General features: G+C 46.1%; 1 protein-coding gene across 1 annotated transcript in view; it reads right to left on the reverse strand.

Moving 5' to 3' along the window:
* gfra4a (GDNF family receptor alpha 4a) overlaps positions 1-2043 on the reverse strand; it is a 132551-nt gene extending 130508 nt beyond the window's left edge. The window contains exon 1 of the mRNA XM_015343811.2: positions 1348-2043. Within this exon, the coding sequence (XP_015199297.1) occupies positions 1348-1390 (43 nt within the window). The 5' untranslated portion in view covers positions 1391-2043. The remainder of the gene's footprint in view (positions 1-1347) is intronic.
* Positions 2044-14066: the final 12023 nt, after the last annotated feature.

Genomic DNA, 14066 nt, shown 5'->3' on the forward strand with positions numbered 1-14066 from the left:
ACGCGTGCCTTTATACACGCCGCTCACGAGCGTATAAATGCCTTCTGGTCGACACAATATACACTCGAGTACCCCCGAGACAAAAGTGAGGGGAATCACATTGCAAAACGTGTGCAATTATTATTATTATTATTATTATTATTATTATTATTATTATTATTATTATTATTATAGCGCCTCTTCATGGAATATCAATAGCGTTACCAAGCAAATTGATTTTAAAACGTAGCTGTTAAAATTATAGCGTAACAAATCGATTACTGCAAAGACTTCCACTTCGTGGGAACCTGATACGTTCTCCGTCCTGGGAGAGATGCAGTAGATTTGATAAATGATGAACATATCTTGACTCCAGGCAATGCATACTGTACACGCACACCGAGAACTAGGAAAAGACAAATGTTTGTTTTACTGACTTATGATTTATTCTTTATTATTTTTGCGTTTTCCTAATAGTATTCAAATTTAGAACGTTAAACAGCTTTAGCCCATAGCTGTGATTTATTTGAAATCAAACTTAATTTATAGGTTTATTATTTAAGCTGTCATACAAACGTGGTATTTTACATTTGTTTTAGATTCATTTAGCTCGATATCAATACTTCATTAATCACCGAAAACCAGCTCCAGCCCTAGAGATCCACTGACGCGCAGGTTCTAACACGTACAGTATCTTCTCACTAACAACAGGAAAGGAAAAGAAACGTTTATTTTGACTGCCTGAGCCGATGATTACTATAGTTCACTAATTGAACTTGTCATGAAACCCAGGAATTCCCTGTCCTCACTGAATGAGTTGTATCAACACCTAAATTAAAATAAATAACCAATCTTGCTTCTATTTCAACGAGTTATTATTGTTTGGGAGCCGGTCAGATTGCCCCCTTCACAGCTCTGTTTTGCGCGCTTCAGACTACCGGCTGTCAGGAACTGCTCGGTGTCCGGTTTGCGGAGCGGACAGGTGCGCAGTGTTCTGGTGACAAGAAACAGAAAACCGAAGAGTATAAAGCATCACCAAAATTAAATTTATCATTTGAACCCCATTTAAATGTATGCTTTATCGGCTTTATCACGGTAGTTTAACCGTGAGAAAAAAAGTACAGTATTTCGAATGCGCGGTACGACATCGGGAGGACAGCAATCAACTCAAGCTTCGTTTCACATTTTCACAACTCATCATACGGATTCGCTAAACAAAATCCAGGAGATAAAAAAAATCAACTGAGTCCGGGCTTCTTATTTCACCCAAAGTGCTGAAAGGATAAAGTAAGATCAACCCCGTCTTTAATTCACGCCAACACGGACAGGACAGGACATAAAAATCAAGTTTTCAACAAGACTACTCACCGATGAAAGCCAGCAGAAAAAGATAAATTCCCACAACGTCCATCCTGGCTTGCGAAAAATTCCTTTTAAAAATCCCAGGCGACTTTATGAATAGGTATATGTATTGATTTTTGGATTGTATTTTAAGACTGCGAAATACAGATCTTAATGTACTGCATGAGATCAGAATTGTGTTCCCTGAAATACACCGACCCAACTCCCGAAGATCTGGATAGAGCAAGAATGTCTGAAGAACATAACCTCCCGTAACCAGTGAAGTCTTAGGATACTTTTTAAAAAGATAATCCTCCGCAGAAAATCAGTTTTCCTCTGAACAGCAACAGAGAAATTGCAGATACGCAAATATCAGAAAAAAGGGAAAAAGAAAAAGACGACAAAAACGCTGTAGGAAATCAAAATGCAATAACAGTTTTGATTAAAAAACTTATTTTATATTATGGAATCCAAAGATGCCGTCCGCAGCTTTGGGATTGTCGCAGTTTAACATCCATCTAATGAATGAGAATAGATCCCCTGTTTGTCCTCAGTCTGCCGGAGTTCTTGGACTTGTATAGCTCTCCTATATCTGGTGATGTCGGAAGCAAAGAAGAAGACGAGGCATCTTCACTTGTGTCCAGGCTGCTCTGAACATATAGAGAACCGACTCGGCTTTCTTAATCCCGACTACACTGATAGGAGACGCTGTTTAGAGCGCGCAAGAGAGAGAGAGCGAACTGGTGCCGGCAGGAGGAGATAGAGAGAGAGGGGGGAGGGAGGACGGGACGGGGTGATCGGGGAATGCTCAGGACTCAATTAAACATGAGTACGGACACACCCTAACCTTAAAAAGACGCCCTTGTTCGCTGAAATCCTGAAAACAAAAACATTCCTTCTGTATAAATGTTCTAGAAGACAGCGAGGAGATAGCACTGCAGGGTGAACCGGCTGGGAGATCTATGAGGACGAAATTAAAGCGACCAACTGCCCCGAGAATACCCAGCACTTTTCAGAAAATATGTCTAATATTGGGATGGGTAGAAGTGTCAGGGCTTCTGTCATTGCCCGTCGGTGTTTCCTTTCTTCTTACTGCAGTGAATTCTCTCCCCTTAAAATACAACCAGAACCTCTGTACATGGTTATGGTAATGCAGCCGTTCTCCGAAAATGTACAGGTACAGTATTCTTGAACACTGGAAATTGTCACTTGACTGTTTTCAGAAATTCCTGGAGCACTGTCACTCTGAAACACAATAATCACCAGCTTTCATCTCAGCAAAAGTGTACTGCTGAATTTACAGATCAATGTCTATCAATTTAAAGGCTGTTTGCACAAAATCCTGTACAGTTTTATAGTGTCTCAGTGAACCCAGTCACATGGTCACCCTTGTAACAATGGCAGCATGTTGTAGTGGTTTGATGGGTTTACTGTGACAATTATTAATTGTAGCAGTAATCAAGAGGTTGTTCGTTAGGGATTTTAGAAAATCAATCGTCAGAACAACTAACAACACACACACACGGGTTCAATACACGGGATACATTTATTAATATAACTGTGCACCAAACATATACTAGTCTGCCTGGATACGAGCGGCAGACCTTACTGTGAGGGTTATCAATATACAAGGTATATAATCTCGAAGAGATGCAAACACAAAGAGATACACAACAGAGAATATATGTCAATATATATCATTCGGTTACCAAATCGCTAATCAGTGTTATTACCCACTGTTACTCTAAACTCGAAAGTAAATACATTACTCATGAATTAAATTGATAACAACTTGTGTTGAGGTACAATTGAATTCTCGAGACGCAATGTAGAACATGGGGTTTACTTATCCACTGTGTTTGGATTTGGAATTTCCCGGCACGAACACCAAACCAGCTGACAGGCTCTGTTGCAGCCTCTGTTCCAGCGGTTGTCCAATGGGCGTTGTGTCGGCGTCCTCTGGCTACCGGCCAACCAGTCGAGGTGCAGCTCGGAGTAGGACGGGCGGAGGAATCCAACTGCGGCGCGCAGGCAGTCGTTGCTCCGAGGGGATCTACCAGCAGTCCGGCTGGCTAGTAGAAAGTCTCTATGCACAGAGTGTGACCGCGAGTCCTCACAAGTCACTCTTTTGCCTGGGAAGAAACTGGTTCGTTCCCGGTCCAGCGCTGCTTCTGAATAAGCTATTCAGGTTGTCGACGAGGGTCCAACTGTAGGCTGCCATTGATCAAGCGGAGCATTCACGTTGGTAGAATTCTGAGTACGTACGGGATCCTCGGCCTCGCTCTTAGAACAAAGTCCAAGTCCTTTTGCAGACAACAGCAGTTGTCACGTGATTGTCTCTGAGGATGCGCGAAAATGGCCAAGGAGAGCCCAGAACTGAGCTTGTGCTCCCTTTTTGATCAAGACCCAGATGTGTGCTGATTGGTTGAGAGTTTGGCGGGCATTGGAGACCCACGTGGTATTACCACGCCCTGCCAGTCCCTGATTGGTTGGTCAAGGTGAGATATAAGTCACTTACTCTTGACACTTAGGAATGCAGTCCCAGATGTCCATTCGGCACTCCCTAGACTGATAGGCGCCAATGGATGACCATTGATCATGATAGCCAGGCTTAGCTAATTGCATCCTCGTCTTGGAGCTTGGTTCTTATCATAAGAAAACACTCTTAAATCAGCTTGCATGAATTATTTCTCTGTGGCTGCACCACAGAGATGGAGGGTGAGATGGGGCCTCTTTTAGGAGCATACCAACACTTAATTCTGTCTTATTAACAAGCATTGCCGCTACAATGTAAAGTAGGGAGGAGAAGACTTCTTTTCCCTCACTCGCTGTAACAGATTCCAGCTCCTTCTATCCAGTATACCATATGCTGTATACTGGATATGTCCTGGATAAAGGTTATGAATAAGGCCATTCAGCCCATCCAGTCTGTTTGGAATATTGATGAAAATTGTCTTGTGAAAAAATGTGCCAAGTTTCATTTGCAAAGGAACAAACAACTTCTTGGGACAACTGTTCTCATCAACAGAAAAGAGTCTGTAAGCTCTATGTTATTAATGAATTTTTTAGACACTTGAATCTAAAGCAACTTACTGTACAATTGCACCCACTTACGCAGCTGGGTCTTTTAATGGTGCAATTCAGCTGGAGTACTACACTCAACAATGTAATGAATCTAACAGCAGTGTCTCACCTGGGAAAAGCAACTTGCTACTTGTCCCTGTGATATTATAATTGAGGTCACTACTGGTAAAGACGGGATGTACATTAGATCAACCTGTAACCTAAGAGCTTCGTTGCAGAGCTCAGCACCCAGCTGACCACACTGTCAACACTGCGCCAGTCCACCGGCTGACCACACTGCCAACACTGCGCCAGTCCGCAGGCTGACCACACTGCCAACACTGCGCCAGTCCACCGGCTGACCACACTGTCAACACTGCGCCAGTCCACCGGCTGACCACACTGCCAACACTGCGCCAGTCTGCAGGCTGACCACACTGCCAGCACTGCGCCAGTCCGCAGACTGACCACACTGCCAACACTGCGCCAGTCCACCGGCTGACCACACTGTCAACACTGCGCCAGTCCACCGGCTGACCACACTGCCAACACTGCGCCAGTCCGCAGGCTGACCACACTGCCAGCACTGCGCCAGTCCGCAGACTGACCACACTGCCAGCACTGGTCCAGTCCACCGGCTGACCACACTGCCAGCACTGCGCCAGTCCACCGGCTGACCACACTGTCAACACTGCGCCAGTCCGCAGGCTGACCACACTGTCAACACTGCGCCAGTCCACCGGCTGACCACACTGCCAACACTGCGCCAGTCCACTGGCTGACCACACTGCCAGCACTGGTCCAGTCCACCGGCTGACCACACTGTCAACACTGCGCCAGTCCGCAGGCTGACCACACTGTCAACACTGGTCCAGTCCACCGGCTGACCACACTGCCAACACTGCGCCAGTCCACTGGCTGACCACACTACCAGCACTGGTCCAGTCCACCGGCTGACCACACTGTCAACACTGCGCCAGTCCACCGGCTGACCACACTGCCAACACTGCGCCAGTCCGCAGGCTGACCACACTGTCAACACTGCGCCAGTCCGCAGGCTAACCACACTGCCAGCACTGCGCCAGTCCACCGGCTGACCACACTGCCAGCACTGCGCCAGTCCACCGGCTGACCACACTGCCAGCACTGGTCCAGTCCACCGGCTGACCACACTGCCAGCACTGCGCCAGTCCGCAGGCTGACCACACTGCCAACACTGCGGCAGTCCACCGGCTGACCACACTGCCAACACTGCGCCAGTCCGCAGGCTGACCACACTGTCAACACTGCGCCAGTCCACAGGCTGACCACACTGCCAACACTGCGCCAGTCCACTGGCTGACCACACTGCCAGCACTGGTCCAGTCCACCGGCTGACCACACTGCCAGCACTGCGCCAGTCCACCGGCTGACCACACTGTCAACACTGCGCCAGTCCGCAGGCTGACCACACTGTCAACACTGCGCCAGTCCACCGGCTGACCACACTGCCAACACTGCGCCAGTCCACTGGCTGACCACACTGCCAGCACTGGTCCAGTCCACCGGCTGACCACACTGTCAACACTGCGCCAGTCCGCAGGCTGACCACACTGCCAACACTGCGCCAGACCGCAGGCTGACCACACTGCCAACACTGCGGCAGTCCACCGGCTGACCACACTGCCAACACTGCGCCAGTCCGCAGGCTGACCACACTGTCAACACTGCGCCAGTCCGCAGGCTGACCACACTGTCAACACTGCGCCAGTCCACCGGCTGACCACACTGCCAGCACTGGTCCAGTCCAACGGCTGACCACACTGTCAACACTGCGCCAGTCCGCAGGCTGACCACACTGTCAACACTGCGCCAGTCCGCAGGCTGACCACACTGTCAACACTGCGCCAGTCCACCGGCTGACCACACTGTCAACACTGCGCCAGTCCGCAGGCTGACCACACTGCCAGCACTGGTCCAGTCCACCGGCTGACCACACTGCCAACACTGTGCCAGTCCACTGGCTGACCACACTACCAGCACTGGTCCAGTCCACCGGCTGACCACACTGTCAACACTGCGCCAGTCCACCGGCTGACCACACTGCCAACACTGCGCCAGTCCGCAGGCTAACCACACTGCCAGCACTGCGCCAGTCCACCGGCTGACCACACTGCCAGCACTGGTCCAGTCCACCGGCTGACCACACTGCCAGCACTGGTCCAGTCCACCGGCTGACCACACTGCCAGCACTGCGCCAGTCCGCAGGCTGACCACACTGCCAACACTGCGGCAGTCCACCGGCTGACCACACTGCCAACACTGCGCCAGTCCGCAGGCTGACCACACTGTCAACACTGCGCCAGTCCGCAGGCTGACCACACTGTCAACACTGCGCCAGTCCACCGGCTGACCACACTGCCAGCACTGGTCCAGTCCAACGGCTGACCACACTGTCAACACTGCGCCAGTCCGCAGGCTGACCACACTGTCAACACTGGTCCAGTCCACTGGCTGACCACACTGTCAACACTGCGCCAGTCCACCGGCTGACCACACTGTCAACACTGCGCCAGTCCGCAGGCTGACCACACTGCCAACACTGCGCCAGTCCACTGGCTGACCACACTGTCAACACTGGTCCAGTCCACCGGCTGACCACACTGTCAACACTGCGCCAGTCCGCAGGCTGACCACACTGTCAACACTGCGCCAGTCCACTGGCTGACCACACTGTCAACACTGCGCCAGTCCACCAGCTGACCACACTGCCATCACTGGTCCAGTCCACCGGCTGACCACACTGTCAACACTGCGCCCGTCCGCAGGCTGACCACACTGTCAACACTGCGCCAGTCCGCAGGCTGACCACACTGTCAACACTGCGCCAGTCCGCAGGCTGACCACACTGTCAACACTGCGCCAGTCCGCAGGCTGACCACACTGTCAACACTGCGCCCGTCCGCAGGCTGACCACACTGTCAACACTGCGCCAGTCCGCAGGCTGACCACACTGTCAACACTGCGCCAGTCCGCAGGCTGACCACACTGTCAACACTGCGCCAGTCCGCAGGCTGACCACACTGTCAACACTGCGCCCGTCCGCAGGCTGACCACACTGTCAACACTGCGCCAGTCCGCAGGCTGACCACACTGTCAACACTGCGCCAGTCCGCAGGCTGACCACACTGTCAACACTGCGCCAGTCCGCAGGCTGACCACACTGTCAACACTGGTCCAGTCCACCGGCTGACCACACTGTCAACACTGCGCCAGTCCGCAGGCTGACCACGCTGCCAGCACTGCGCCAGTCCGCAGGCTGACCACACTGCCAGCACTGCGCCAGTCCACTGGCTGACCACACTGCCAGCACTGCGCCAGTCCACCGGCTGACCACACTGTCAACACTGCGCCAGTCCGCAGGCTGACCACGCTGCCAGCACTGCGCCAGTCCGCAGGCTGACCACACTGCCAGCACTGCGCCAGTCCACTGGCTGACCACACTGCCAGCACTGCGCCAGTCCACCGGCTGACCACGCTGCCAGCACTGCGCCAGTCCGCAGGCTGACCACGCTGCTCCATTTGCCATCACTCTCAAGACCCTGAGGTCCCTGATCTCAAACACATTGTCCATTTGGAAGGAATTTTGTAACATTATATTCTGTTTTATAGCTTTTTTTCTGTTTTATTTTGCTTTTTATTCTTTGAACATACTGCTTTAACATCTGAATAAAAAAACATCAACAAATCAGACTCTACTGTATTGAAATTCTATAATGTCCTCAAGGCATCAGGGCACATCAATAGAAGTACCATTGGATTGATTGATGAGATTCTCTGAACAATAACCACAAAAGATCAATTATTGAGGCATCTGTTATAAAAAACTAGTTTTGAGACTCAGAAATCGTCAATATGGACTGTCCACCAGGAAAAGGCATACTGGGAAACTTTAATATAGTCATCATATTACAGAGATGTGACGTTTTAGTCCGCATCTTGTACTGGCAATTGTGCTATGCAGCAGAGTGCTTGTTAGTGGAGAAACGCGTTCAGAGGTAAAGTTGTGAATGAGAAACTAGCTTGTATTCTCTTGACAATAATATTCTACATCATAAAATTCTCTTCTGTGAAATTATTCATCTCATTCATTTCTTTTAGTCTCGAGGAAGGACAAACAATTCAATAAAATGGTGCCCCTGTCTAAGCAAACTCTGTAGTGGAATTGGAAGACAGTCCCTGTTTCCCAGACTGTTCCTGGGGCCAAGGCTAAATCAGATCTGGTCAGCACTGGCGGCAGCTCCATGTCAGTCCAGCAGCAGCACTGAAGAACTGATGAAGGTCTCTGATAGACAGTGGGCTTCCACCACAAGGAAAGCTGAATGCAAGAAAGCCTTGTTCAGACCTTAATACTTCTCAACTATATGTTTCCTCTTGTATAAACAGCATTTGTGCATCTGAGGGAAAGGTGAATAATAACATTCTTCACAGAAACACTGTGTACAATACAATGTCACTCTTGTAACAGTGGCTGCAAATTTCTGTTTTTTTTAGAAGTTACAGAAACTGTCAAATTAATAAACTTTGACTGACTGCTTCCATATGGTGTTTCATTTTTATACCAAATGCATGTTAAATGCTGTGAATGTTGTAGAAATCTGACTCTGGGTGGGGTTCACTACTCCTGACCTGACTTGAGTGCACTTCAAAGTGACACCTGCTGGATGTGAACATCTCAGAAATACCTAATAGTCTGAGATCACATCATCAGGAATAGCCACTGTGCCACAAGTGGAAGTATGTACTATGATTCTAATAGGGCCCTTTCCCGAGTCATATTGACAGGGCCCTTGCCCGAGCCAAAAACACCCCCCGGACCATCAACCCGATCAGGAAGATTAAAGATCTCTCCAAGCCCATTGTTTCTCATTTCACCTCTGACGGCCACGACCACTCTAATCTCTCTGTCTGTGTTCTCAAAGACGGTTTTCCGAACTCATACATCAGAAAGACCACCGAAACTAAAATTATTCTGCAGCTAGGATCACACATTCTCCCTTCCCTTAACGACAGACAACTGTTCTTTTAAATTTTCTCCATTCATTGGAAGTTTCATTTCACACCTCTCTGCACCCATTCTGACTTCACACCTCTTGATTGGCCTCTCTTTCTGTCCCCTGCTCCCGCCTCTCACTCCTCCTCCCTCTCAACCTTTGTTCTCCCGCTACTTTACCTTTGCCTACTGCCCTGTCTCTCTCACACCTGAAGAAGGCTCCACGGCCGAAACGTTGTGTTCTCTTTCTTCTTTTTTTCAGCATTGTATAAACCTATTACTTGTTCCTTTGCAGCCTACGCATGCTGACGCAGCTACCCACCTGAACTACATGATTCTAATAGGATTGGTAATGGTCACTCATAAACACCCATTCATGGTAATAACATAGGGGACTCAGACTGTGAAATGCTCTTAACATTGTTGAAATTGAGGACACCGTGGGGAATGCACCGTGTGTGTGTCTTCTCCCAGTGCTCTCTGGAAATTGTTTTGAGACAATTTTTTGTCACAGATTAAATCTCAAACCTTCACTGAACCGCGATGTGGCTCCTTGCACCCCTGCCATTCAAAGTCCATCGATAATAATGACTCCTTGTATTTATATGTTTTTTATACCAAAATATTTTATCCGTAGCAGGCAGTCCCACTTGGGTGACACTGCCATTCTAACCTGCAGCTCCATAACCCAGCAGACCAGGTGGAGGAGTGCGAAACTGCTTTACCAGTTGAGTAATGTTAATCCCTTAATTCCAGAAATTTAGAGCTCAGATAGAATGGAAACCTGCAGAAAGTTTCCCCAGGCACACAGTCCAGAACCACTGTATATACAGCGGGTGCCAATCACTGATACTTGGCCAAAAAGGCATATCTGGGATTTTTAAGAGTAACCAAAAAGAAAAATTCCATGATGCACATCTCTTAAACAACAACAAAAACAGCTCCCAGTGATTAAAACAGAATGTAGTCTCAAAAATGTAGTGCCAAGTGCCAAAAATTGAGCTTTTTATCTTGATGACCACTTTTTGTTATCTGTCTGACTAAAAAAAATTCTTGAGAAGAATTAAGATAGTGTTTTCATAGATAAGTTCAAGAGGAAGTTGAATATTAACCACGTATGTCTTCTCTCTTCCACATAAATTCTCACTTGCACACCCTCTTTGACCACATCTTTTCTACACACCCCCTCCACCCCTTCTTCACCCTTACAGCAGCCTCCCTGGCTCATTCCTCAAAAGTGAGTGGGGTAGTCAGCTCCTCCTCCAGGCTATTCAATGCCAAATAGTAAACACATAATCTTTACATATAGGAACAAGTAATAGGTTTATTCCATGCTGAAAAGAGAAGAAAGAAAACACAACATTTCGGCCATGGAGCCTTCTTCAGCTGTGAGGGATATATATATCTTTACATATATATCATTTTTAATTATGAGAATACATGAACATGTATTGGAATTCAGTTCTGTCTTCTTTCTTCATTGGATGTTTTAATCACTGGGTCATAACTCGAATAGGGAAAAGAGGTGAAATATAATTACACAAAATTGAGAGTCCTCAGTCATACAGTAGTAGCAACCCATGAGGATGCTTTGTGACTTTCAAAAATATACTGTAGTGATGCAAGAGGTATTTTATGGCCTATTTTGCTCTATTTTTAAACTGAAGAATGAAGAATGCTCTGCCTGCCATTGACTTGCAATCTTATTTAGGGTTCAATTATACAATTAGACCAGTTTGTGCAAGTGGTCTTGTGATACTTTCCTGGACTTAAGATACAAAACTTAAAACCTGCAAATCGGATTGCACCCAGAAATATCGAAATATTTTAATTATCATACCTACTGACCTCTTATTTTTCAAACACATATTATATTAATGGTATTAAACAAGCTGATCTGAGCCCAGCCTCAGTGTGCCTTGTCATATCTGAAAATAATATTTTTACTGTGCAGAGATTGTAGGGCTCCAGGGGCTAAAATGTAAAGTACTGTATGTAGAGGAAGTAATTCATATACTGAGCAGGTGACAGATGAAAAAAGGGAAGAAAGGTTGGAGAGCTGTAATAAACAATAACAATAACAATCATTCATATTAGTGCAAATATAGTGCACAGTTGCTCCAGAACAGCCCCTTCTTAATGGATTTCAAACATTTTTAAACTGCTGCAATGAGAGGGAGAAGCAATAGATTAATCCTTATTAAAACCCAAAGTATGGTTGTGGCTGGGTTGTATATCGCAGGCAGAAACACCTTCATCATCTGTGATGCTTATTTGTGTCCTGCTGTGTAGTCACAGGACTCACAGGAGCAGAGCATCTGCCCAGCTCAAGGTAGATACTTCAGGTGCAATGTACTTTCAGTAACTGTGCAGTCTCTCCACTCCTTATACAGATCAGGCTGGGTGGCAGCATGGCTGCAATAACACTTGATACAGCCCTATAAAGTAATGAGCGTAACTGCAATTCAAGTTTCCAATACCTTCAGCACACAGGTACTGTGTTTACACTCACTTACCCTTATTTATGACTAAACAGCCCTTAATTCACAATGTACTAGTGAGCATGGTTGTGGGGTATCAGGAATTCCCACCATGTGTGGATTTTCCTCCTGCTGCAGAGCCCTGTTGACATACGGGGTATGTCCGGTATTTATACCGGTATTTCCGGTACCATGCCTGAACAAGGTTAGTTCTGAACCTCAGAAACTGGAACAGGACCAGTAGCAGTTCTGTCCCATTTCACTATGGAAAGACCAAGAGCAAAATCCCCAAACTGAAACTTGGAATGAATTATCCTGTGATTAAGATCTTGATTAGTCTTTTTTATATTTTTTTCTGCTATATTAAAGCATTGTGTAAATGTAAATTGTAACTTCCAATTAATCTGTAAACAGTATAGATACAGTATGGGGAATCCAGTGTGTGAACAGGGAGGCACATTGTATTAGTAGAGGTGTGGAGGGAAATCATGAATAGTGTGGAATAAGGAATAATGGCTGTGATATCAATGTGCTAACTGCAGCTGAATATTGAACATATGTTGGTTCTTCATGGTTTTATTGAACTCTTGCAGAAGAGACTTCTATGAAAATTGAGGAATTCTTTTACTGGGTGAGTCACCAAAACACAGAAGAACACCCCTCCTTTGAGAAATCTCCTGCTTTGATGGGAGGTCTCAAAATGAGGACGCGGGGTTAACATTCAGTCAAATATTCTTCTGTGTAAAAAGAAAGCATCTGAGTTTTTTCCATTGAATAACACTCTGCTGTACTATGGATACTGGAGCCATCAGCATGGCCAAGAGTTGGGAGAGCAATTGACTACAGATGTCAGCAGAGACAGGGAAAGATAGAAGATTAAGCAGCTTCCTTCTTCCCATTCATGGGTACAATGTCCTGACAGGCTCAGGGTAATGTTATGTTTTCTCAGTCCATCCTCAATGTGACTTAGCTAAAAGCATAATGATTAGCCCTGAATATTATCGCATTTCACTTTGAATTGGTCAGGTTTTTGTAATGATATGACCAACATCTGTGGCCTGTAGAGTAACAGGATGGAACAGACAAGTTAAACATGATGTTTTGACTTTATTCTGCAGTGACAGTTTCAATTTGAGACATTTCACTAGTTTTAAAGGTTGGTACAGTATATAGTTGTGGAGTTACCAATGCTAGAGACAGACCTTTATTTTCCTTGAAAAGGGTATCTTTAAAAACCACTTTAGAGTGAAATCAGAATCACATTGGTTTTATTCTTGTCAACACTTCACAAATGAGGTGGAGCACTAGTCAGAATTGCACTGGAACCCTGGGTTCAAATTCTGGGGTGCAGTCTGAGTGGACTTTGCATGTTGTTTCTGAGTTGAAGTTCCTCTGGGTAGTCCTGTTTCCCCACATAGTCCAAAGACATGCTGGCAGGTTCATTGGCTCCTGGGAAATGTGTGCCCTGCAGTGGACTGGTGTCTCATCCAGGGTGTACCCTGCCCTGACCTGTTGTTTGTAGGGATAGGCTCCAGCTCCCCCGCAGCCCTGTACTGGATAAAGAAGTTAGAAAATAGGTGGACTTCACAACAGAATACACTGAGCATGCTTGCTGTCAATTAAAAGAACAAATCAAACCAACAGCATCAATGGGTTTGAAAGAAAAGCTTTCAGTTTTGCGACCTGGCTATATTTTACTGCAATGTTTTAGGTACTAACATTTCTAGAAGCAATGTAATTATAAAATATTCATTGTCAATATCTAGTTACATAAAACATGATGAGGAAGCAATATTTCAGAGTTTTTCTGAACATAAATATATTTCTATTTTTTATTTTTTAAATTTTGATTTTTTCAAACCTTTTCGTCTCAGGGTACACTATACACTTTTCTTATTTTTCAAAAAGTAAGTACTGACTGTTTAATAATAAATACAAATAGAAATGCAAAACAGATTTTGAATAAAACATTTCCAAGACACACAGAAATTATTTTCCTATTTCTCAGAGCACACACTGTTGGTAGGTTTCAGTTGCCCCCACATACTTGAGGAACAAATTAAACAAAGACATGGTGAACAGTAATACACTTCTAGCAGCATTAGGTCAAATTGCTCTTGATAGGAGAAGAGTGTTGTGCATTTTAAAAATAGAATCTAGTCTCCTAGGCC

This window comes from Lepisosteus oculatus, chromosome 1 (genome assembly GCF_040954835.1).
Source record: "Lepisosteus oculatus isolate fLepOcu1 chromosome 1, fLepOcu1.hap2, whole genome shotgun sequence".
NCBI classification, from domain to species: Eukaryota; Metazoa; Chordata; class Actinopteri; order Semionotiformes; family Lepisosteidae; genus Lepisosteus; species Lepisosteus oculatus.